The sequence below is a fragment of the Lytechinus variegatus genome, chromosome 3, assembly GCF_018143015.1.
Source record: "Lytechinus variegatus isolate NC3 chromosome 3, Lvar_3.0, whole genome shotgun sequence".
Lineage (NCBI taxonomy): Eukaryota > Metazoa > Echinodermata > Echinoidea > Temnopleuroida > Toxopneustidae > Lytechinus > Lytechinus variegatus.
Window position 1 is genome coordinate 26,743,556 of NC_054742.1, and position 24,614 is coordinate 26,768,169.

Sequence of the window (24,614 nt, forward strand, 5' to 3'; positions counted from 1 at the left end):
GTGATCAATTCATTTTTAATGAGTTGCGTAAATTAAATGTATCAAAAAGCACTGGTTTAGATTTGATACCTGCTAAATTTCTAAATTTCTAAAAGAAGGAGCAAAGAGTTTGTACAAACCATTAAATTTCTTGATAAATCTATCTATCTTTACTAGCACTTTCCCAGAGGATATGAAAATTGCAAAAGTAACTCCTATTTATAAGAAGAAAGATAAAACTGCTGTTGAAAACTATAGACCTATCAGTGTTTTAAGCATAGTATCCAAAATTCTTGAAAAGGCGGTATGTGTTCAGATCGAAAAATATTTTAAAGAAACTGATATGATTTACGAATATCAGTCAGGTTTTCGACATGACTATTCGACCGAGACATGCCTTATTCACTTGACTGATTCTCTGAGAACAAATATTTCTAAGGGACAATTCGTTGGGATGGTACTTCTAGATCTTCAAAAAGCATTTGATACAGTTAATCACGGCATCTTATTGAAAAAATTACAAATATTGGGTTTTAACCAGGCTACTGTAGCATGGTTCAAATCCTACTTGTCGAATCGACATCAAGTAGTGGCTATTCGCGATATTCGTTCCAAAATTATGCCTATAACGTGTGGAGTTCCACAGGGAAGTATTTTAGGCCCAATCCTATTTTCAACTTATATCAATGACATGTCTATTTGTATAAAAGCTGGCTGTAAATTATTATTGTATGCAGATGATAGCGTACTACTTTGTTCAAATTCCAACCCAAAATTTGTTGAGGAAAAACTTAGCGAACAGCTGTCTGCATGTGTCGATTGGATGACTGATAATAGATTATCGTTACACTTAGGCAAAACCGAAAGCATTCTGTTTTGTTCTAAAAGTAATCATAAAACTTCATTTGAATTTGAAGTATCATACAATAATAAGATAATTCAGAGGAAAGAATCTGTAAAGTATTTAGGCATTGAGTTGACTAGCTCCCTTTCATTTTCATCTTTAGTAGAATCAATCGTAAAAAAGGCGAATGCCCGTTTGAAATTTTTGTACAGGTATCAAAGTTGTATGGATCAAAAAGCAAGGCGTATTCTCTGTTTTGCACTTATTCAGAGTTTATTTGACTATGCTAACCCTGCTTGGTTTAGTGGCATAAGCGAACTCGATAAAAAGAAGTTGAAAATTATACAGAATAAAATGGTTAGATTCATTAACTGTTCAGGTCCCAGAACCCATGTTGGCTATACCGAACTCACTGGAGCAGCATATCGAAAACTTGCATACAGTGTACCGGACATATAAAAACATAGCAGACGACGTTTGCAGACCTCGCGATCATCGTATGACTAGTGGTGCAGAATGTTCCATTGCGGCTTTATGGGGGAGATAGCATTAGAGAGGGATAAAACGTCTTCACAAATAATGTTTCAGCGTTGATTCGCAATATCTTATGTCAATTTCATAAATTATCCTTACATTTAACATAATTTAAAGTGAAATGAATAAGCAAACTTAAATTTCAGACTTACCAATGCAGTGATCAGCTAGGATGCACCCCCCGTATACATAATGGACCCGTCACAACATTCAGAGACATATCCAATTCAGAGAATAAAATTGATTTTTGTTGGCAAAAATAATGGTATCTGATATATTTATATCCATAGTTCGAACTGACAAGGTATATATATTTAAATATTCCTAATAAAACGTTCAGCACTGCAATGGAAAGAGCTAGAAAACCGCTGTGGCTCGAACAACACACCGACGTACACAAAAGCTCTGTCCAGCCCTATGTGTTGAATGCACGTCGAGTGTAGGTTTGCTCTTCGGACATCAGTATCACAAAGAAAATCTCCTCTGATTTGATAATAAAAGTGCACTATTTCCTTATCAACCAATCTCCATGGTTCTTTCATGAGTATTTGCCTTATAATGTGCCCTTTATTATAATCTGGGCGGAAATTCTTGATACCATCACCCAACGATGTGACGACGGATGTAATCCACCCGGGTACTATAAAAATGTCCCACTAACCCATTATCCCAATACATATTCCTGACTATGGATGGTTTTTAGTGATTTTAATGTAATAAAGTGCCATATTTCCCACCAATTGAATGTAAAAAAAAATATAGTCATCTAATAGAAAAAGTTATTAACATTCATTTCAGGAGGGCGGAAATTCTATCTGAATCAACGCTTGTCCTTGATACACATTTGTTTGTGAAAAAGGGGTATGATGCAAGGGAATTCTGCGTGTTATAAGGGTGCGCGCGTGCAGCGAGGACCTTCTGTCCGCTAGTTTTCCATATGTTTTCTTGAAGTCAACAAAAGATCAAAGCAGCTTATTTTGCACCACGTGCATAAAATCTATCACAATAGATCGAACCATTACATTGGATCAAACTTTAATCTCGTTACCGAAATACATAACTATAATACAAAAAACAGCCATTACAACTTTTGCTTACCAGAAAGGATAGGGAGTATTGGTAACTCCTTTTATTACAATGCTATAAAACATTGGAATTCCCTTCCCAATTATATAAAGGAAATAGGAAACTTTTTGCATTTTAAGAGGAAATTGAAAGAATATCTTTCACTTGAGAGTCAAAAAGAAGATGCAAATGATATGTTATACGGTTGATTTAGCCTGAATACTGACCTAGGTCTTTTCTCTTCTCTACCAGGTATTATTATGTATTTTACATAGTGTGATTGAAGCTTCGATATGTTCTTTCTTCTATTCTTTCTATTTCTTTTATCTCTTCCTATTCTCCTCTTCGTGTTGTTATTGTCGTCACCGTTTTTGCTGTTGTTCTTCTCCTTATTTATTTTCCTTCGTTATCAGTTTCTTCCGTCTCCTTCTACTCCTCGTCCCCACTATTCTTCTGTTGCTCCTCTTCCTTCTCCTTCTTTTCTTCTTCTTCTTCGTTATATTCTTGTATATATCTAATTTATTGTCTATATATCTTATTTATTGGTAATACTGAATTCTGATTTTTTTTCCTTCATTTTTAATATGTAAATAGTATAATTGAACCATTTTATTATCTTAATTCAGGACCCCACTGGAAATAAGCTTTCGAGCTTTCGTGGGTCATCCTGTGCAAGCCTGTTGTTTTAATGCTACTGTATATATGTTATGGTGACTTGCCAAATAAAATCAATCAATCAATCAATACCGTTTGGAAATGGTGAACTGGCTCTTTATTTGCATTTTATGATTCAATGATATATTGTTTTATTTGTTAAGCGGTATTTTAGGAAGAATTTTCACCAATAAAACAATTATCTCTTGTGATTTTTTTTTCATGTCTTCCGTAAAAAGTGGGGGGATGTTTGTACAGGACATCCCCCCTCCTCGAAAAGTGGTGGGATATTATATCCCCCCATCCCCCCGGGATTTATACGCCAGCCTTTATCTTGAGAACTTTCGAAGATAATTGTGATCAATGCCTTCCAATCTTTATTTGACATCCGCCCTCTGTCGAGCAAATTGAAAATATTGAACGGAATTAATTGTGTTGTTTTATTTTATTTTGCCGTCTGCTGAATTCTGTGGACGTGGGGAACATGACCCTGGCCCTGACAGACAAGTCCGAGGATATAAAACCATGAAAACGACCTGATCAAATGTATGTTTAACAATTTCCTATTCATTTTAAATGAAATGTAATGATGGCATGCCTGTAATGATTTTTGTTGCAGTGGTTTGTGGTTAGAAAAATCAAAATGAAATAGATTCTATTTTCTAGAAATCAAAACGTCGGATCTGGTCCATCGACACCGGTACCGTACGGTACGACACACCCACGGACACGGGCAAGACGGGGAAGGGATTTCAAAGCCAAGGGGACCAGTAGAGGCTCCCCGGGAGAGGCGCACGGCCAATATGGGAAACTCTCTCCAATAGGGGAGACAATCTCCCACATTGGAGACTTGCTTTGCAAAGGAAAAAAGAAACAACACCAACAAAAGCATGATTTTGTCCACCCAAAATTTTGTCTCACTGAGGTCAGAAGCCCATTTGTTTTGTGTGTGATTGACAACAAAATATCAAAACAAAAGTAGACGGTGAACTTTTAATTAAAGTAGACGGTGAAAAGGGGTAATTTGTCATCAGGAATCTGCTTATCACATTTTTATTTGCCGCCAACGCAATAAGATAAAAGGAAACTACAGACGATTTGAATAGGTTGTGAGACATTTATTGATCGTGGCAGAGTCGCCGCATACATGTATGGGAAGCCACTTGTGGTGGCACAATTAAACTATAAATCATAATGGCGTGATTACGTTTCATTCTTTTCTCTCTTTTTTTTCCTTTAAACAGATCCAAAATCAAGCTTCAATTTGACTGTATGAAATCATATTCAAAACGTATGAACACCAATAAAAATATTCAATATTCAAGTAACAGAATAACATAAGTAGGGTTACACTTAAACAGTAGGTATATCAAAAATGGCCATAACTGTTTCAGTCTAAATATGATCTGTGCAAATGATAAGGATCAAATCCATTCCCCTATACGAGTAATATAACAAACCTCAAATAATAGCCATATACGTATAGTATGGATAAAGGACATATAACAATTCCACTATACAGGTCATTAATATAAAACCTCAAAATATATTAAAACAATACACTAATCCCAACTACCTTCGCTTTGTTTTAAACAATAAAAAAGAAATTGACTGCCTGGTCAAATTGCGTACATAATGTACAACAGCACGCATACATGCTACTTCTAACAAATCAAAGGCATAAATAATACCACAAAAGCACTCTTTAATCACGACCATATACGAAAACACAAAAAAAATGTGACCAAATGAAACAAGTCATGTGGATTCACTACTGAATATAAAAAACAAAAAAAAATAAGGCTTGTTTCCAAATATGGTCAGTACACTACTAATAATCTTAAACGGCCGAAAGTATGCACACACGGCATAAAAAAAAATACTCAAAAACGAAACAAAGACTATAGTATGCCGTAATACAAATTTAACCAACTTCCTGCATCCAATCAGTGTAGTAACACAATGATATTCGTTGTGTGGTAAAACCATGACAAACTTAAAACCAACTGCAACTCTATACTTGTATATATCTATAAATAAAAAATAAGCACAAAAATAGCGAAACCATACCCGTATCCCCAAGCAAAACATGAGTAACAATACAGGGAATGAATAATAAAAAACATAATACACCACTGGTAAAATGTAGACACTTTAAACATTATTGTCACTCCTGCAGATATTACCAAGGGACACGGCGGGGGGGGGGGGGGGGCTTTGGGCCACCGTGCATGCTGAAGTGGGAAAAAAAACTGAAAGCCCACGGGGCAGTCACCAAACACGGCGAAAATCATTGTGTGCGAAGTCATCATATGAGCCTGAAAGAGTCCAGAAAGCCAAGGTCGCATTACAACCACACTCCGACCAGATAAGTGAGTTCCATCAGGGGTAGGGAATCATGCGAGGTACATCATGGATATGGGGATCATGCGAGTTCCATCAGAAAAGGGCGACGGTGGGCGAGGTCCACAAGTCCATAGAAGCCAATCCTGGTGTCCAATGGTCGCGACGCATCTAGGCCAAGATCCAACGGGGGGTTGGATCCTCAAGGGCTGATCAACAACAGCAGGGGTACGGACTGGGTCGGAAACCGGTAATACGGTGCGTGACAAACTTCCATGAACATGGAGTAAGGGTGTGCTACTGTGGGCCGCTTTTCCGTCCTCAAAGAGCGGTGAGGTGGGACGACTAGTCATGACATCATATGCAGAGGACTGGTTACCAGAACAGATGTAGTCACACAGGTAAGATAGCAGCAAAATCACCTCAGGATCAGTAGCGTGATGGACAACAGGCAATATCAATCGATCAGCAGGATTCTGTAGGAGAGTAGGCGTCTTGGGACTAAGGCAAGGTGCCAAATCCTTGTCTATTGTACTATAAGCTATACAGTCCATGTAGGGCGACCAGATGATACTAGCTACAGAATGCATGTAAGCTGTGCATCCATAGAACACCTCATAAGGTAAGAGACTCGTATAGTGATGGTTACTATTGATGAGAGAGGAACACAGCGCAATATCAAGGTAAGCGTCTGTGCGGTGACACGGCTCACCACAGACATGCCGGGGCATATCATGATCGCGTGTACAATGAACGAAGACGAAATGCCGAAAACGATCTGCGTTGCAGACACCACAAACATGTCTGGGCATATCATGATCACGTGTACAACGAACGAAACCGAAATAACGATTTGTACTGCGGATACTCTCATTGACGTACTCTATGTCTGACGGGTAGTCAGCGGTTCGGTTTTCAAGCCGATCATGGATTTCGCGAATACGGTTCTCTACTGTAGTGAAAGGAGAATAAAGGTCATGCGAAAGCGATCGAATGATGGCACAATTCTCTATTGAAGTGATGTCAGCACTGTGTACATAACCTGCAACAGCAAGGCTAGGCTCCGCTTCCGAAACATGAGTAACGATGAAACAAGAGCATACTACCACTAGAGCTATGTTCAAGAAAAGACACAAAAGAGCTAATGTAAGGCTCATTACCATGACACTACAGGAAGGCTTAGTATTAGAGCTAAGCTCAGTATCAGGAATGTCAAAGCTTGGCTCGTTACCGGGAATGCCAGAGCTATGCTCAGTACCGGGAACACCAGAGCTAGGCTCAGTATCAAGAACGCCATAGCTACATGTAGGCTCAGTGTCGGGAACAGAGCTAAGCTTAGTATCAGGAACACCAGAGCTAGGCTCAGTATCAGGAATGCCAGAGCTAGGCTCAGTACCAGGAACACCAGATGCAGAGCTAGGCTCAGTATCAGGAACACTGTAAAATTGTTGGTAATTTTCCTGATTGTTGTTTTGTGGCCTAAATTCACCTACGACCTTTACACACGATAGGTCACCGCTGCAACTAATATGTTCATGTTGATGTTGTACCTGACAATTGTAATGTGACCCAACTGCACCTACTGTCTTTACGCATAGCTTAGCACGATCACAGCAATTATCCTCAGTACTCACAGCAGGCTTAGAGCTTTTGGATTCTGTGACTGTCACTATCTCAACGCTTTCACTCAACGTCTCACCAATCTCACCATCCATCTTCGACTCACGTAGTGGTGACGTAAATCCCAAGTCTGGGTTTCCAACATCATACTCAGTCATAACACTTTCAGTCTCCACACTGGTCATCAGTCCGAACTCACTGTGCATGTTATTGTCATAGGACTTGTGAATGTGCGGATGGTCAGCTTCAGTCTCATTCACCTCTACATTACACTCAACATCCATGACCTCATTGTGTATGTTATTAATGTCATTGGATTTGCGATTGTGTAAATGGTCAGCTTCAGTCTCATTCTCTCCAACACTACACTCGACCTCATTGTGTATGTTATCATTGTCATTGGACTGGTGAATGTGTGAATGCTCAGCTTCAGTCTCATTCACCTCTACATTACACTCAACATCCATGACCTCATTGTGTATGTTATTAATGTCATTGGACTTGCGAGTATGTAAACGGTCAGCTTCAGTCTCATTCTCTCCAACACTACACTCGACCTCATTGTGTATGTTATCATTGTCATTGGACTGGTGAATGTGTGGACGCTCAGCTTCAGTCTCATTCACCTCTATATTACACCCAACATCCATGATCTCTCTGTGCACTTGAGAACAGTCATTTAGTGGAAGAGTGTGTTTACACTCACTGTCAAATCCAGGATTAGTGTGTTTGCACTCACTCTCAGATCCTTGCATTATCATACCCACTGCACGATCCAGCTCATCTAACTCATTCATACTAGTGGGATTAGATTGGAATTGATTAGATGATGACATGTAAGAAAAAGTATGGTAGTCCCCAAACATGATTTGGCATTTAGAAGGTCGAATCGAAACATCATTCTTCTCCATAAAGGGAGCCCCAGCCATCACATCAAAGTTCACCACACTGTCTTCAACCACGAAACCATCATAATACAACTCACATCCATCATAGAAAAGAGAAAAAGATGTAATGCCAACAATACCAGATGGTAAGGCAAACGACACTTCAGGGTCAACATAGTCACTGTAACCAAACATATCGATTACAACTTCAAGGCCAAAGAAATCAGCAGTAGACTCACTTATCAAATTCAAAGGAGAACCACTATGCAATTCCACTGTCAACTGTTCGGGGGTTCCCCTAACACTGGCAGGGAAAAATGGGGTGTCATTCTTAGATTTAGTCACGATAGACTTATGCTCTACAGCAGGAGGACACCTACGCTGAGGTGCCTCAGCGACGGCTACACATCTCTGTATAGATGCGAGCCCGACGCGGGTGGGCTCCGCCACGACCGTGCATCGCTTCGTCGATGCGGCGCGCATTGCAGTACAGTACATAATATATATGGGACTACGTACGCTTTATAAATACTCAACTCTGTATGCCTACCCAAACTATCACACCACATTTAGACCTGGTGAGCGCCTGTCCCCAAGTTTCTGAGCGAGATTTCCCCCAATCCGGATTCTTTGATCCTGGTAGCGAAAGTTAGCCGCGGAATTCTGATCACACCGTAAGCCACCACGCAATAAGATAAAAGGAAACTACAGACGATTTGAATAGGTTGTGAGACATTTATTGATCGTGGCAGAGTCGCCGCATACATATATGGGAAGCCACTTGTGGTGGCACAATTAAACTATAAATCATAATGGCGCAAGGTAATCCTTTTGCCGCAAATGTAAACAAAGGAAATTAGTCTCCTAAACTGGAGACTGTCTCTGAAATTGGATACCCAAATTCTTTACAAAAGTCTCTGATATTGGACTGGACTCTGGAGATAATTTTCCACATTGGAGACAGTCTCCAATATTGGCCGTGCGCCTCTAGGCTCTACTGGGGACACTGGCAGACTCGCGTGGCGTCCGGTCGTAGAGTCGTGTGCGGGCTAGTCTAACGTGTTAGACCAAAAGTTTCGGTCTCTGTTAAGTTGGTTGTTCTGCTGAACTCTGTTGGCTCCACTCACCAAAATACAGAGACCAAAGTTTTAGCTCGATCTGTACAGGGGACTCAATGGCCGTACGGTATGTTTATGTATTTGAATAAAACACTAAACAGGGAAGTGAAGTTGCACGACAGTCTAAGTAAATCACTGTTTTTCCTCATAAGTTTATTTTTCCCCGTTTTGGTACACTACAGTTCGTTTTATATATTTTTATAAAATAAAGACAAAAATCAATGAGCTCCGTCGGGGGGATTTTGCATTGATATTTTTTAATGTTAACCCCAGGCCTAAGGCATGCCATGGACCAAAATTTGTATCTCATTTCTCATGAATTATCAATGCCACAATTTGTTCTATGTCCAGATGGGTTGTGTGTCTGAACTTTGGACAAGACAGCAATTTAATTTCACTTTGTGATCATGACATCATCTACATGAAGAACTAATGTTACGAGCTAGATTTCATTTTTTGATATTTCGTGATGGCTGAGGCTAGATCTAACAAGTATGGTTGGAACTACCCCTTATCGACCACCTAATCTTCTAAGCATCTGCGAAAATATCAATTTTACCCAGTTTTCGTCTCATTTGTGCAGAAAATTGAGCAGATCAGATTCCCATGTTTCGCTAGGCGACTCCGATTTAATCCGCGTATGTATCGACGAACAACGAATGCAACGATTTTCCATTTGCTCATTTGCACCCGTCTTTTGAAACCGACCACCTGCGGTACACTAAGTTTACGGCGGATTCTTGTCTTGGTGGCGAAATATTTTTACTCTTTCAAATCAGTTCTATGACGTCAACATGCTAAATGATGGCCTCACTACTTCCACTGCGAGCTCTGGCGCATGATTCGACGGTTGACGACGGATATTTGTTCTAAAGCCGTTTCCTATCGGATTTCTTGGTTTTTCAGCGGGGTTTGGTCAATACAATTTTGATTAATTTTACTAAATTTCTACTTTTTGTTGCTTCTTTTTTTCTCGTAAAATCGATTCTTGCCGTTTCTATGGACACTGCGCCTACTCTCCCGCGTGTATCGTTTGTAATACGCAATAATTTTAATGCACGCAAGGTGGTCGTTTTCAAAAGAGGTGGTCGATATGTGGTAGTCTCACCATACCGTACGGTAACAATTATATCTAACTGTTACTATTAGTCTTAGAATGGTGATCTAAGTTAGATAACTGTTGTGTGAAATCATGTGTGTATTGATACATTTATACTGAAAGTATGGTATAGTAAAAAACATTTTCAATTTTCTTAAACAAAAGTTCAAATAAAAGAATTTCATTGATTTTTTATGGTACGAAATGTAGGAAAACTGCTTGCATATGATGTCACTGATCAAAGAATTGAAATTCTGATAACTTTTATTCTTTGAAGGATTTTCCTCAAATCTACTATGCCAATATTTTTTATCATTTTTTTCTGCTATTTTTACAATAAACTTTCTGTCAGGGTGAATTTCCCTTTAAAATGAAATGCTTGCATACTTTAGGATTTTTTAAATTGTAAACACTTTACAATGTCAGGGTGAATTTCCCTTTAAAATGAAATGCTTGCATACTTAAGGATTTTTTAAATTGTAAACACTTTAAAAGTATTCCTAGATTCTTTTGATCTAATTCTAGAAGTGCTCCTTCTCTTACTATTAGGCTTTTTATATTGTTTTCTTAACCCCTTATTAGCGTTAAGGCACTAAACCCCATGCAAGGAAATGCATACATTGAGCAACATCCTTGGCTTGGCCAGGTTTCTTTTTAGTTTTTACACCAGCAACTCTAAACAATTAACTGTATACTCTAAGCACAAGCCACAATTGCTCGGCTACCCCTGCTATTTTTCAGATTCAAATAATCCTGTAGGCCTATATACATGTAGGTGGGTTCAGCCCACTTTGCCGAATTGGTTGGGCTAAAATGGCAATATAATGTGGGGTTAAGGAAATTTTTACAAGTGTAAAAAGCATAAAATAGTAGTATTGGTCAGTTGTTCTCTCATATTTTAAGCCCACATCTGACTCCCCCTCAATGATTTGTTTACTCACAAAGGATATTTCACCATTTATTTTGCAACAATAAACATATATATTGACATTTTTGGTCGCTTTTGAGCATAACAGCACAGCAATTTTTTGTACTGTAATTAACATGTAAAAGTACTATTTCCCTGGAGATGCGAGCAACATTGCCACAACGAATGCTCTTGGAAATGATGATTTAAAATGAAAAGTGATAGACTTGTGTATGTACAACATTTGTGTTAAAAATGTTCAATTAAATCTATGACAATAAAATGAACCATAAACCAAGGCTTTAAAACCTTTTTTTGTGGGGGGGGGGGTATGGTGTAGGCCTATACTTAAGGCTGACTAGATATTGAATTGATCATCTTTTTCATTTTTCAGTAACTAGGTATTTGATTTTTATAATGAATCCTGCACACGACAGGTTATGTATGCTCTAATAAAGTCTGGTGCATTGTCATTAAAATGAAGTGAAGGTCTTGTAAAGCTCCAAAGAACAAACAGGGTACATGTAAGGTCTTTTTTCAAATAAATATAAAATATACAAATTTGCATTTGATTTTTTTAGTATCAAAATCGGCAAGCATGTAGCTAAAATGTTTATTGAATGATATAACATTTTTTTTTACTTTTGAAATGATTAGGCCTATATCTGCTCAGAGCAAAAGGCTGAGTGTTCAAATATGATTATAAATGTCCTTAAAGGACAAGTCCACCCCAACAAAAACTTGATTTGAATAAAAAGAGATTAATTCAACAAGCATAACACTGAAAAATTCATCAAAATCGGATGTAAAATAATAAAATAAGAAATTTATGACATTTTGAAGTTTCGCTTCATTTCACAAAACAATTACATGCACATCTCGGTCAGTATGCAAATGAGGGAACTGATGACATCACTCACTCACTTTTTCTTTTGTATTTTATTATATGAAATATGAAATATTTTGATTTTCTCGTCATTGTCATGTGAAATGAAGTTTCATATATCCCTGAACACGTGGAACTCCATTGTTTTAATATTTTGTGGTTCAGGCAAGGAGGTCCTAATTGTCAAATTCGAAAAAATTGAAATATTGTATAGTACAAACAATAAAAAACAAAAGAATAAGTGAGTGAGTGACATCATCGACTCTCTCATTTGGATGAAACTGGCTCGTTCATATTTACTATTTTGTTAAAAAGCGAAAATTTGAAATGTCATAACTTTCTTATTTTACGACCAATTATGATGAAATTTTCAGCATTGTGCTCGTCTGATTTTTCTCTATTGATTCAAATCAACATTTTTCTGAGGTGGACTTGACCTTTAAGATTAAAAAAAGTAAGCACTGCAGGCAGTATGTGGGTTGTCTGTCAGTCAGTAGGTTGGTCTTTCCCATGTTTTGTTCTTGCCCCACTACCAGTCACAATTATTTGACTCATTATTACCTGTTAAAACCAGAGAACAATAGATTCAGTGGACCTAATCTATTGTTCTCTGGTTTTAACAGGTAATAGTGAGTCAAAGAACTGTGACTGTACCTTCAAAAACATCTTGAGGCATCAACTTCAAGCTTGGCTCATATGAAGGACAGATCTATGATGATGATTTGGGAATAAAATGGTCAAAGGTGTGAAAGAAGATGACCTTGCAATAACTTAACTATTTTTGGATCATTTTGGATTGGGGTGACAACTGATTAGATTTTGTGTTTAATTGATTCACTTCAAACTTAAGTATTTGTGATGTTTATCTCATTTTTAGCTTTTATAGGATCGAAAGATCACAGGTTCTAGCAGTCAATAAATTAAAAGAATGGAACATCCTCAAGATAATTTTTATTCAAAAAGGAATAAGCTGCAAACATAGCTCATATGTATAGGATTGACTATAGTCTTGCCATATTTTAGAGTTCTAGGATCAAATGATAATTAAAATCATACCTGTAAAACTTAACCTATTCTGGGGAATAATTTTGATTACCAAATTTGATTAACATTTTTTTGTCATGTTTAAGAAAAAAGCTCACAACTAATTTTTTTTCAGTCCTCAGTTAAAATCTGCCTTTAAAAATCTCCTTGTCTTGAGAATGTAAATTGATTATTGTGGTCAAATATCAGATTCTTATCGAAACTTGTGGGATGTGGTTTGAATAATTATGAGAGAAACCATGCTCTTCTCTCTTATGTGTTGAGAATACAAAAAACCTTCCTGCAACAACCCTTGGTAACTGACTGTCTTTTTTTGTAATTATTATACTTTTATTCAAAGATTATAAGTTTTTGTAATGCCCCAAGGATCTATGATACTACCTTTATTATTTACATTGATATTTGCAAATGTATGGGACAGTTCCTTTGTGCCATTTGATAGCTTCACTATGCAATATTAAATATTCATGATTCACTGAGTGACCTGAAGCGTAGAGGGCCATGTACAGATGCAATTTGGCAATCTTGCTCGGACGTCATGGAAAGGGATACCCTCAGATTCTCTTGCCTTTAATGCTGTGTCAATGATCAATAGAATCATATTAATGCATCTCAGGGTAGGGATGACTGCTTGTTTACGTGTAGTTCATGCCAGATATGAAATTGAAAACACTTTCTAATTTGTCATTTGTTTTGAAATGAAAGTAAGAAAAACTCTGTAATTTATTCTATAAAATTTCTTTGTCCACTATTTAAAGTTGCCTTCTTAAAGTTTTTAATAACCAAATGGTATAAGCAAGCTTGGGAATAGTTGATTGTACAATATTTTGATAAAATTTATCTACATGTACGATGTAGCATACATTTTTTATTTTGCACAATTTTTCAGTCTGCATTGATTTGATGCACACAAATCAAACATTTCATCTAAAAAGTTCTGTACAAACAAAATTGCCTAGGGGACCACTGCTGTTACAAGGTGGACATCATGCTTTTACACAAAAATGTGTAAAAAGGGTTACTTCTTTTCATGGATGCACGATATACTTGTATTAAACTTGCAAAATTCAGAAAAGGGTGTAATCTTCAACAGTTTGAATATTTGTTACAATCATTTTTGAGATTGAGGGATGATCAATCCATTTTTGAAGTTCCTGTGTAGTGTGTACCAGTATGGTATCCACAGTCAACAAACATGCTGTAATTTTCTGGTAACTATTGAAACATAATGAGCTGTATTCTATTTATTGCATTGTGATGTGAATATTGAACAATATCTGTTCTGAGTGATGACAGTATGAAACTGGAAGAAATTATAGAATTGACATTTTGCACTGTCCTTTATTCACTTGAATAATACTTGTAGATTTGATGCTTTTTAGCTTTAATAGGCCTATAGTTGTTCTTTATTCCAATTTTTATCTCTTTGTACATGTAGTTTGATTGTGTACATAAAAATTTGTGAAAAAAAATATTTACTTCATTGTAGGCCTATTGATGGCCTACTAGTCTATTGAAACTTATTTCTTCCCATTATTCTTAATAAGTATGCATGTATCAAAGTGCTGAGAAAGAATACTGTAAAAGTTTCATAACTTCAACAAGGCTGTATGAATTTGTGGATACGTTGATAAATAATAATAATTACGCTTTCTTATAAAGGGCTTGATATGATTTAGCTTTATCAGAAGTCTCTAAGGTTGTGTTTATATGTCCACTTTTTTGGCCAAAATCTGCGTTTTCATACGTGATTAGTCTAAAACACGGTTGCATCCATGCTTACTTTTATTTAAACGACATTTCAGAATGCCAATCATTAACTTACAAAAAGTTGCATTTCAAAATGTCGTTTGACCAGAATCAGGGTTTCTGGGGAAGTATAAACAGAACCACAATCGTAAACATGTTTAAATGACATCATTTGGGACATGCTTCTGGTGAGATGAGAAACCGCGGGCAAATACAGTCGTATGGTTCTAACAGGACCTTCATGGAATTACCTCTCATCTTCCTGGTTCTAATAATGACCAATGTACATTTGCATGACTCCTCTAATTTGTCATCATGATGAATGTTGTGGGATTTACAAAAAGCCCAGAACATGAGTTATGAATAAGAAATCACTCAGCCAGAAGCCCGAGTAGCATTAAAGATGTTGTAGTTTTCTTATTTATTTTGATGATTATTCTTTATTTTGTCTTACCTTACTGCTCTCCTTACCATTGTGGAAATTATATGGCTACATGTATGTCAAGTAGTTGAAATACAAAGTTTAAATAATAGTCGACCATACACCACTCAGAAAAAAACTTTTGAAAAAGAGCGTGTCTAATTTGACCTTGCTTTCCTGCTTAGATTACAATGGAGAGCCAGCTGCAGATCGTGATTTCGCCTCTGAAAAACAGAAACACATCCTAGATCTTCATGAATATAGATCTATATGGTGAAACCCATCACAAAATTAACCCAAGAATCAGCAAGCCAGTTATTTCTTTGGTTACTCTTCTATTTTCCACAAAAGTTCATAAAAAAAAAGAAGACATTAAAGTTTTTTTCTCTTTTTTTGGGGGGAGGGGGAAATAATTCTTTTTCTTTTGTTTTGGTCTTGTTCACTTAACCACTGACAACTGTACTTTTATCTGTACTTTTAAGCTCTCTTGGCCCTACTATTACAGGGCCAGCTAGGGGCCAGTCACTTTTTCAAAAAAAAAACAGCTTTAGTGGGCTAAGAAGAATAGTTTAAATGTGCAAATTGATAAGATAAGATTTTATTAAATTCTATAGACCCCAAATCAGGATTATGGCAGTCTCAACAAGAACATATTTACAATAATGGATTTGCGTATAAAGGTGAACATATTTACAATAATGGATTTGCGTATAAAAATGAACATATTTACAATAATGGATTTGCGTATAAAGGTGAACATATTTACAATAATGGATTTGCGTATAAAAATGAACATATTTACAATAATGGATTTGCGTATAAAAATGAACATATAATTTGCAATAATGAATATCCGTATAAAATGAACATATTAAAAATAATGAGTAACAGTATAAAAGATATATAATAATGAATACAAATGTTTGCATTGTAAAAGTACATTTGATGTAATGGCGCTGTCACACCTTGGCGTTTTAGACAGCGTATGCCCAACGTATGAGGAATTTGGCGAATACGCTGGCGTACGTCGAATACGCTGGCGTACGTCGAATACGCTACGGGCAAGTTTTGCATACGTTAAGTGTACGCTAAAACACGCTGGTATACGTCGTCATACGGCGAGGTCGATCTGATTAAATAACAAAGTTACTGAATATAAAGTTTACATGTAGCAATGTTTTGTTAAAAAACAGTTATAGACAGACCATTATGAATATGTAATAGATAGACTGATGGTGTCATGTTCCCCACCCCTTTTCCACTTTTTCTTACATGTTACTACATGAATTCTTAATTATTTCATATATTCTCATGGCCATCTGTGTCTATATATATGTTACAAAATAAGTTGCAGCAATGATTATCTTACACATTAAATTAGTTGGCATTCTAATCTTTTCATTCTGGTTGGACAAAATTTGAATAAATTTGATTTAATATAATAAAATACAAAAGAATAAGTGGGGATATGCGATACGACATCAGCTTTGTCCCTGCTTTTTCTATGAATACATGCATAGAACTCTTACAAAATGATCCCAAACTGTAAAATGTCTTAACTTTATTATTGCTTGTTTGATTTTGAAAAAATTTTCAGTGTTTTGATTGTCTGATTTTAGTTTATCTGTTAAAATCATGTTATTTTCAATGTGAAAATTTAAGATTAAAAATTTTGAAATTACTGATGACAAGATAAGGTGCCCTTACACTGCATTAATTTACACCATGGAGATGGAAGTCCTCACACTGCATTGTGTAAATGGGCTGCACCAGCTACGCATTTCCTCTGAAAGGAAATTTGTTTAGACGATCCCTACTTCCTGTGCCTCCTCAGGGCTCCTGCTACCGAGTGACAATTATGCTAATGAGCTGAGCTCACTGCGCTGCGCACAAACCCAGCTACCCCATGAGCAATCAATTACCGGGCTCGGGAAGAGGTGCAACAGTGCATTCTGGGTAACTGCATTAGCAATGCAAGGGAAATAGCCTTGTCAACGCTGTGTGTACATAGCACACTACCCTTCATCCCTTTTACTCTCTCTGATACACAGACAGAGGAGCTTGCGATTTCGCTGTCTTGATCGCAAGCCAATTTTGTCTTCTAAATCCTCATTCGCCGCCATATTGTGTGCGTGCCGAACCTATGTAGGCACACACAAAGCGAATGATGGTTTGTATATAAATGTATATTAACTATACATAATCATCATCGTTTGCTGTTGTTTTGCGTTTTTAGAACACTGTAATCACTTAATTTGTTTAATTTGGATTCTCTAAGCAGTGTTGGAGACAGGGCTCAGAAGATGATGTGGATTAATAATCATTATTTTAGTGAAATGATCACTTTTTAGAGTGAAGTACAGATGTCGCCGGAGTGGGAGAGCCGTGTTTTGTTTGGTCGAGTCCTTTCATCGTCATTGTGTTTATATCTGTGTAAGTATACAATTTTACAAATTAATATGCTATTATTCTTACTTGTAGTGTCGTCATTTTGTAGAATTACAAGTGAGAAATTTATTCTTGAAATGGAAATGTATGTAAACAAATATAATATTATTGCTTCTTTACTCAATTTGCTTTAATGTTTAAAAATACACTTAATAGAGTATATATGATAAAATAAACTGTTATTTCTTACACGTTAATATCATCTGTGTATATGTATTTTGGATGCATGGGGATTCATTAAATAAAGAAGTCTTGGTAACCCTTTTTGAACAATTAAAATACTGTACATGGAAACTGCATGGACTATATGATTCTAAATAGAACTTTACTGTGAATTATGAACTTTCTTGTGATTCTTGATAACTATGGATTTGACAACTGCATTGAACATGTTAGAGTTGTTTTATATCTACTATGGATATTAGAGTAGTATCATACATGTACATAAGGCTTCTGTTTGAAGTGACATGCACAGAAGCACACTACATGAAGGTAATTTGATGGGGCAGACATGTTTGGTATGTGAAGTATGTCAATATCACAACTGTATACTCACAATGCTCGAGACAGACTGTAAGCGTCATAATTGGGGCTCCAGAGAGGGTATTCGGTATTTAAAATCTATGTACATGTACTTTTATCATATTGGTTTTCAGACAATTATATGTGATGTATATTGTGATACTGAATCATAATTTCTGCATTTTTATTCAATCTGTTTCTGAATATATTGATTTCATTTTGAATTGACGTATATTTTATCTTGATTAGATGGTAAAATACTGTAGAGATAGATATCATAATACAAAACATCAGTAACATGTAGAATTACTGTTGTCTATCAGCATTATTGCTCCCTACTACCAACTAGGGGGGGTTGGCTGGGGGCTTCACCCCCCATATTTTTCCAAAACCGTGTATAAAAACGTAAAAATTACCATGTGATAGTGATTTTTTGCATGGTCAGCCCCCCCCCCACTTTGAAAACCATTCCGCGACCCCTGAATATCACTTCTTCTAGACAACTATATCCCTGCTACCACTGCTTCTACCCCTGTTACTGCTACTACCTCTTCATCCGTTTCTTGTTTGTCTTTCCATTTTTTCTTTCTCAGTCTCATTCTTCCTTTTCATCTCCCTTTTATTTTCCATGTTCTCCTTAGTTATTCTCCCTCCTTGTCATTATTCATCTCTTTTTATCCTCCTAAGTGCAGCCAGTTGCCCCCTAAAATCTAAAAACCTTTTCTTTAATTCACTTTTTTGTTGAAGCTGCGCCTCATTATACCCCGCCAAACAAAGTTTAAAGGGGGTATATAGGAAGCAGTGTAAGGCCAAAGTTGTCAGGTGGGTGGGTGGGCGGTTGGTTTGTCTGTTGGAGATTAAAGGTCAAGTCCACCTCAGAAAAATGTTGATTTGAATCTATAGAGAAAAATCAGACAAGTACAATGCTGAAACTTTCATCAAAATCGGATGTAAAATAAGAAAGTTATGACATTTCAAAGTTTCGCTTATTTTCAACAAAATAGTTATATGAACGAGCCAGTTACATCCAAATGAGAGAGTCGATGATGTCACTCACTCACTACTTCTTTTGTTTTTTATTGTTTGAATTAAACAATATTTCAATTTTTACGAATTTGACAATTAGGACCTCCTTGCCTGAAGCACAAAATGTTAAAAAAATTGAATTCCACGTGTTTAGGGAGGAATGAAACTTCATTTTACATGACAATGATGAGAAAATAAAAATATTTCATATAATAAAATACAAAAGAAATAGTGAGTGAGTGATGTCATCAACTCTCTCATTTGGATGTAACTGGCTCGTTCATATAACTATTTTGTTGAAAATAAGCGAAACTTTAAAATGCCATAACTTTCTTATTTTACATCCGATTTTGATGAAATTTTCAGTGTTGTGCTTGTTCAATATTTCTCTTTTTATTCAAATCAAGTTTTTGTTGGGGTGGACTTGTCCTTTAAGCAGGTCAAAATACTTCCTCATTGTTTAACAAATTCTCATGAAATTCTGAATGCACATTGGTCTTGGGGTAAAGATGTGCAAGACACATTTTTTCCGTGTGTGAAATTGTGTTGCCATGGTAATAGCAATTATGACAAAAATTAGTTAAAAATCTTTTGATTTACTTTAGGTTTAATTCACTTTTAAAAGACCATTTATTTTACCAAAAATAAGAAGTATGAATACATGTGCATTGCAAAGTTAGAACTTGAATACATGTGCATTGAGAAAACATCCTGAATGAATGAAATAGCTCAATTAGATTTGAAAAAAAAATAAAGAAAAATAATGCTCAGAGTAAGTTGTAAAATCAGAATAATTGATTGCTACTCTTGAATAGGAAAGGAAAGCATTACTGACATAAATGATGCAGAAATTGTCATATGCTCAATACAAGAATGTAAATGGAATGTCATATTGGCCTTATTCTGTCCTCTTCCTGTGAATATATAGGGCACCATTACCCTGCATACATGTAGAATCCCTATGTGATGTTGCCACGTAGAAGGAAGAGCACCCTACTTCTAGCTCAACTTAATTTGAACATCCTGTCTTACCGCCTTTAAACATGTCTTCATTTTAAAGCTTGAAGACTTCAAGTATGATGCATCTGTTATAAGATGGATGTCAAAGGGAAGGGGAGCCCGAGTAATATGTTATACATGTATGATGTCATCAGTCCAAATGACATTTACAGAATTGAACTCTTCATGCTATTTCATGATAAATTCTAGAAAATGTGATTCGTATGATGTATCAGTGTCACAATGTTTGTATTTACATGTACCTGTTCCAAGTATAGCTTTTGATAACAAAATTAAATGTGTGATGTGTCTTAATGAATTAATATTATTCTTTTTGATAACAGTAACAAAATGATTATTGAAGAGATTTTAACTCATTTCATGTCATAACATTTACTAAAAATTGGTGTCTCTATTTGCTTTCTTAATTTTTTTAGAAAGAGGGTAATGATATTTAGAACAAAATAGTGCTATTTAGGAGGTATCATTACTAGATGTGTTGTGACCTAGATAAAATAAACACATTGAATTTGCTAATATATAAAAGCATTTTACTCTTAAAGATTGTTTGCTTTCTCTTTGTTTTCAATGCAGCTTTTTTATTGTCATCCTCATCTGTGTCTTTGTGCTGTGGTCGGTAGCTGAGCCACCTTCACAAGGGGCTCCCTCATCCAGCGAGATGCCATCTGGATCATGGAACAACAAGGGTGTCAGCATCCAAAGCTCTGACTTCACTGATGCGGGATATGCCTATCAGTCCCTCTACCAGCCTGTTGTCAAGGCAACCCATCAAGAAAACCTCCATCTGCAGCAGCAACAGCAGCAGCAGCAGAAACAACAGCAGAGTAGCAATGGATTCTCTCTGGATTCTCACCACTTTATGGACCTGTCACAGGTTTTGAAAGAGGTGGAGGATGAGGGGAGTCTTATTCCATCGCCAGCAAGGCTGTTGGAGAGGAAGAGGCAACTCAGCGAGGATGAAGAATCCCCATCTGAAGAGTATACGAGCCATGCTTCCATCGAGCAACTCAAGAATGCGTATTCTATCAGCCTAGACAGCCTTAATGAGAACAATGTGGACATGTCCTGCAGGATCTCTCAGGATAGATGTAGGATTGACTATGACAGTGACAAAACACCCACTGTGGATAAGAGCTTTTGGTCAGAGTCTGATGATGACAGTCCAGTGGTGGAAGGTGAGGATTCCTTCTACTATGCAGATGCTGAAGGAAATAACTACCATCAGGTATCCACCATCACTGGCTCAGTATTAGAGACACCTACAAATCTTAACACCTACATCCAACCATGTGATCAGGACATTGAAAAGGAAATAAGAAATATTGGCGTTGTAACAGATGATTATGAATTCAACAATGAACTGGGAGAAGAATTTGATGATGGAGTGAAGAGCTGTTCATCCCATGAAGCAACAAGCTCTGCCTCATCAGAAAGTCTCAGATCTGCTTATTCCTTGCAGACACCTGCCTTGTCATCCAGTCCAGAGAGTTATGAGATGCTGTATCGAAGCTTTGAGGTGGCCTCAATGCTCGACAAAGAACGAAAAAAGAATGGTGTGGATATAAGCGACCCACCAGAGGAATCTCTGCTGGATATTCTTAATAAGGCCTCGCCTAAACTACAAAGGATGAACTATCATAGAGCAGAAAAGGGTGGCAGTGAAAATAGCAATTCTGAAGAGTCAAGTCCTTCTTCCATAACTTCAGGATCACCTGGAGACCCAAATATTTGTGTACATCAAAGTGAGAGAAGTGATCATGACCTTCTGTCACTTACCCTGGATTTTACAAATAATAAAGCTCATTCAGCAGAAAACCTCAGTTCCTCAGGTGTAATTACCTTTGCTCAAATTGCTCAACAGAGAAGGAAGCCAGAACCCAAGGAAATCAGAAAAGAAAAGAACAATGCTCAAGAAAGCTTGTTGCACTGGACTGAGTTACTTTCCATCAAGGGAGCATCTTCCTGTGCTCAGGATATTCCTGGGGCAGGAGCTCCATGTGACAGCCATGAACAACTCTCTGATGCCCCCAGGAGACCACAATCACTGCCCATCCAGCTGAGGCATCTACAGAAACCCACCATACGCCCTCATGCCACACCTCCGCATCTACCCAATGGAGTGATGAGGACTCTGAGTGCACCTGAGGGTATCAACACAACACAAAGGACATGTAGGTCTTGGGGAGACCATGATGAGGGTATGTTTCCTCTAGAATTATTGAGTACACAATTTATTATCTTATTGAAATGTTTATTGATGTTATCTAACACATTTTCAATATTAACCCCAAATAGAATCGTTGAAGTAATAAGAAATTAAAGAATACAGAATTACTGATGGAAGATGAAAGAAATTGTGATTAGAGACCTGAAAGGCTTTTGTTTATTTACTACTGGTACTTGCCCACTATTTTCTGAGCTCATGTGTACTGTACTCTGAATTCTATCCCCTGTTAATTTTGTGTGGATAGATATGTTTGTTTTGGCTGTTCCCAACACAATGACATGTCAGAACCAGGGAAGGTAATATTTTTATTTTGGAGGTTAACAGGAAATTAGTGAGTGACATCTGCTGTTGTTCTTCCTTTCAGTGTGTCCTTTGTTTACTTCCTCGGTGAATTGACCTGGCCAATATAAATCATGAAAATCCTGTTTAAAAAGCAACCATGGCTTGTTATGTCATGACATATTTTATTTGACGAAGATATGGATTAAAGTCATAATGAAATATTTTTCCTGGTCTTATATTTTTGACTTGCAGATTATCTTAGATTTTCCTATGATTGAATAGCTAGGGCAATATCTGTAGGCCTTTGAATTTTAATAATTTAATGTAGACAGATATTTACATTTTATTATTTATTTATCCTCCTTTCATGTCTTAGGGATTGGGGAACTCTCGGAGTCTGAGGTTGAAGATCTCTCCCCTGATCCAGTGAATGAGCCCACCTCAGCTGACCCACCAACTCAACATCTCCTACACCCTGAGCGAATAGAGTTTGGAGGTTTAGTCCCACAAAGAAGACAAAGAACTGCCACATGGTGTGGATCCATTGGGGCCATTAGGAGACCTTTACTTAGCAGCAGGGAGCATTTATCAGATACAGATAGCCTAGACTCGTGGCAGCCTCCCCAGTCTACTGATATCAATGCTAATGTTGCTTCCAATGGACGATCCCCCAGTGAACAAAGCAATGATGGTGTTTCCGCGCTATATAATGCAAGGAGCATGCCCCTGAATACATCTCTGTGCAGGAAAAACTTCTTATCAAATCGTGATAATGTGCAACGCTCGCGTAAGAGACACTATTGTAAAGATACCTATGCAGAGCGTATGTTACAGCATGGTGGTGTGTTCATCAGTGGAACTGAAAACAAACCATTCTTGCTTCAAGAGATTGACTCTAGTAGCAAAACTGGAGCAGCTTCAGCTGCCTCTAAGACACGCAGTCTGCCCAGGAATCTTGGGGTCACCAGGAGACGCTCTGGTGGCAACAATGCCGGTAAAAGCCGTCCCAAGAGCATGGAAGGACTTCCATCATTCTCTCTGGGTCTGGATGATGAGAAGCTTGCTTCTTGGACGCAGGAATTCGCAACACTCAACAAATCCAAGTCCCAGGAAGAAAAGTTGAGCAACAGCTGGATTAATCCTCAAGCTGAATTGGACAAACCTGCTGCTCCTGGAGTATCTGCAGTGCAGCAAGAATGGAATGAATCAGATGAAGCAGACTATGCTTCTCTGAAATCTTCCCTTCTGGACAAAGCTCCAGACCAGCAGACCAAGGTGACATGTGAAGAAGTTCAAACCAGCAAGGATGAAAGTGAGACCTTCTCATCCTCGAGACGCATCATCAGGATTGATAATGTTGCTAAGGATGCAGAAGTGAAGTACATCAAACACCGCCCTCTCAAGCCCATCCATGTGGTAGATGCAGAGCATCATCGAAAGAAAGGTTGGAGTCATGCTTTGTCTATTTGGCATGCTTTTCTTGTGCATCTATTTTGCTTGCTTAATTCAAATTTGTGTTTTATTCTTTTCTATATCATAAAATAATAAAAAAAAATATACTGTATGTTGAGTTCATGCATTCCCCGAGTGTGTAGTCATTTCGTGTATTCTTTTTTTTTATTCCTATATTTATAAATTTCCATTTTGAATGTCAATTTAATATCAAAGTAGAACATTGTGATGAGTCATCTTATGTTGATGTAACTTCATTTTCATGTGTAAATTGTATTTTTAGTCATTTAGTGTATGATTTGTATGATTTTAGTCAGTGCATGAAAATAAAGTTCCCATCATTACAGAGAAGTAAGTAGTGTTGGTCACATCATTTATATAGCATGTACATGTATGACATTAGTGTCTTTATTTGCTGTGTATTAGTGCTATTAAATTATAACAACAATGTCATTCATTTTGTATGAATAGTTGTACACATCAAGGA

The 24,614-nt window shown here is 37.1% G+C and overlaps 1 protein-coding gene across 1 annotated transcript in view; it reads left to right on the top strand.

Annotated features, from left to right (window-relative positions):
• The first annotated feature begins 16,751 nt into the window (after nt 1–16,751).
• The window catches only part of LOC121410649, a 64,210-nt gene continuing 56,347 nt past the window's right edge, over nt 16,752–24,614 (top strand). Inside the window, exons 1-3 of the mRNA XM_041602876.1 lie at nt 16,752–17,583; nt 20,740–22,364; nt 23,052–24,119. Coding sequence (XP_041458810.1) covers nt 20,825–22,364; nt 23,052–24,119 — 2,608 coding nt within the window. The 5' untranslated portion in view covers nt 16,752–17,583; nt 20,740–20,824. The remainder of the gene's footprint in view (nt 17,584–20,739; nt 22,365–23,051; nt 24,120–24,614) is intronic.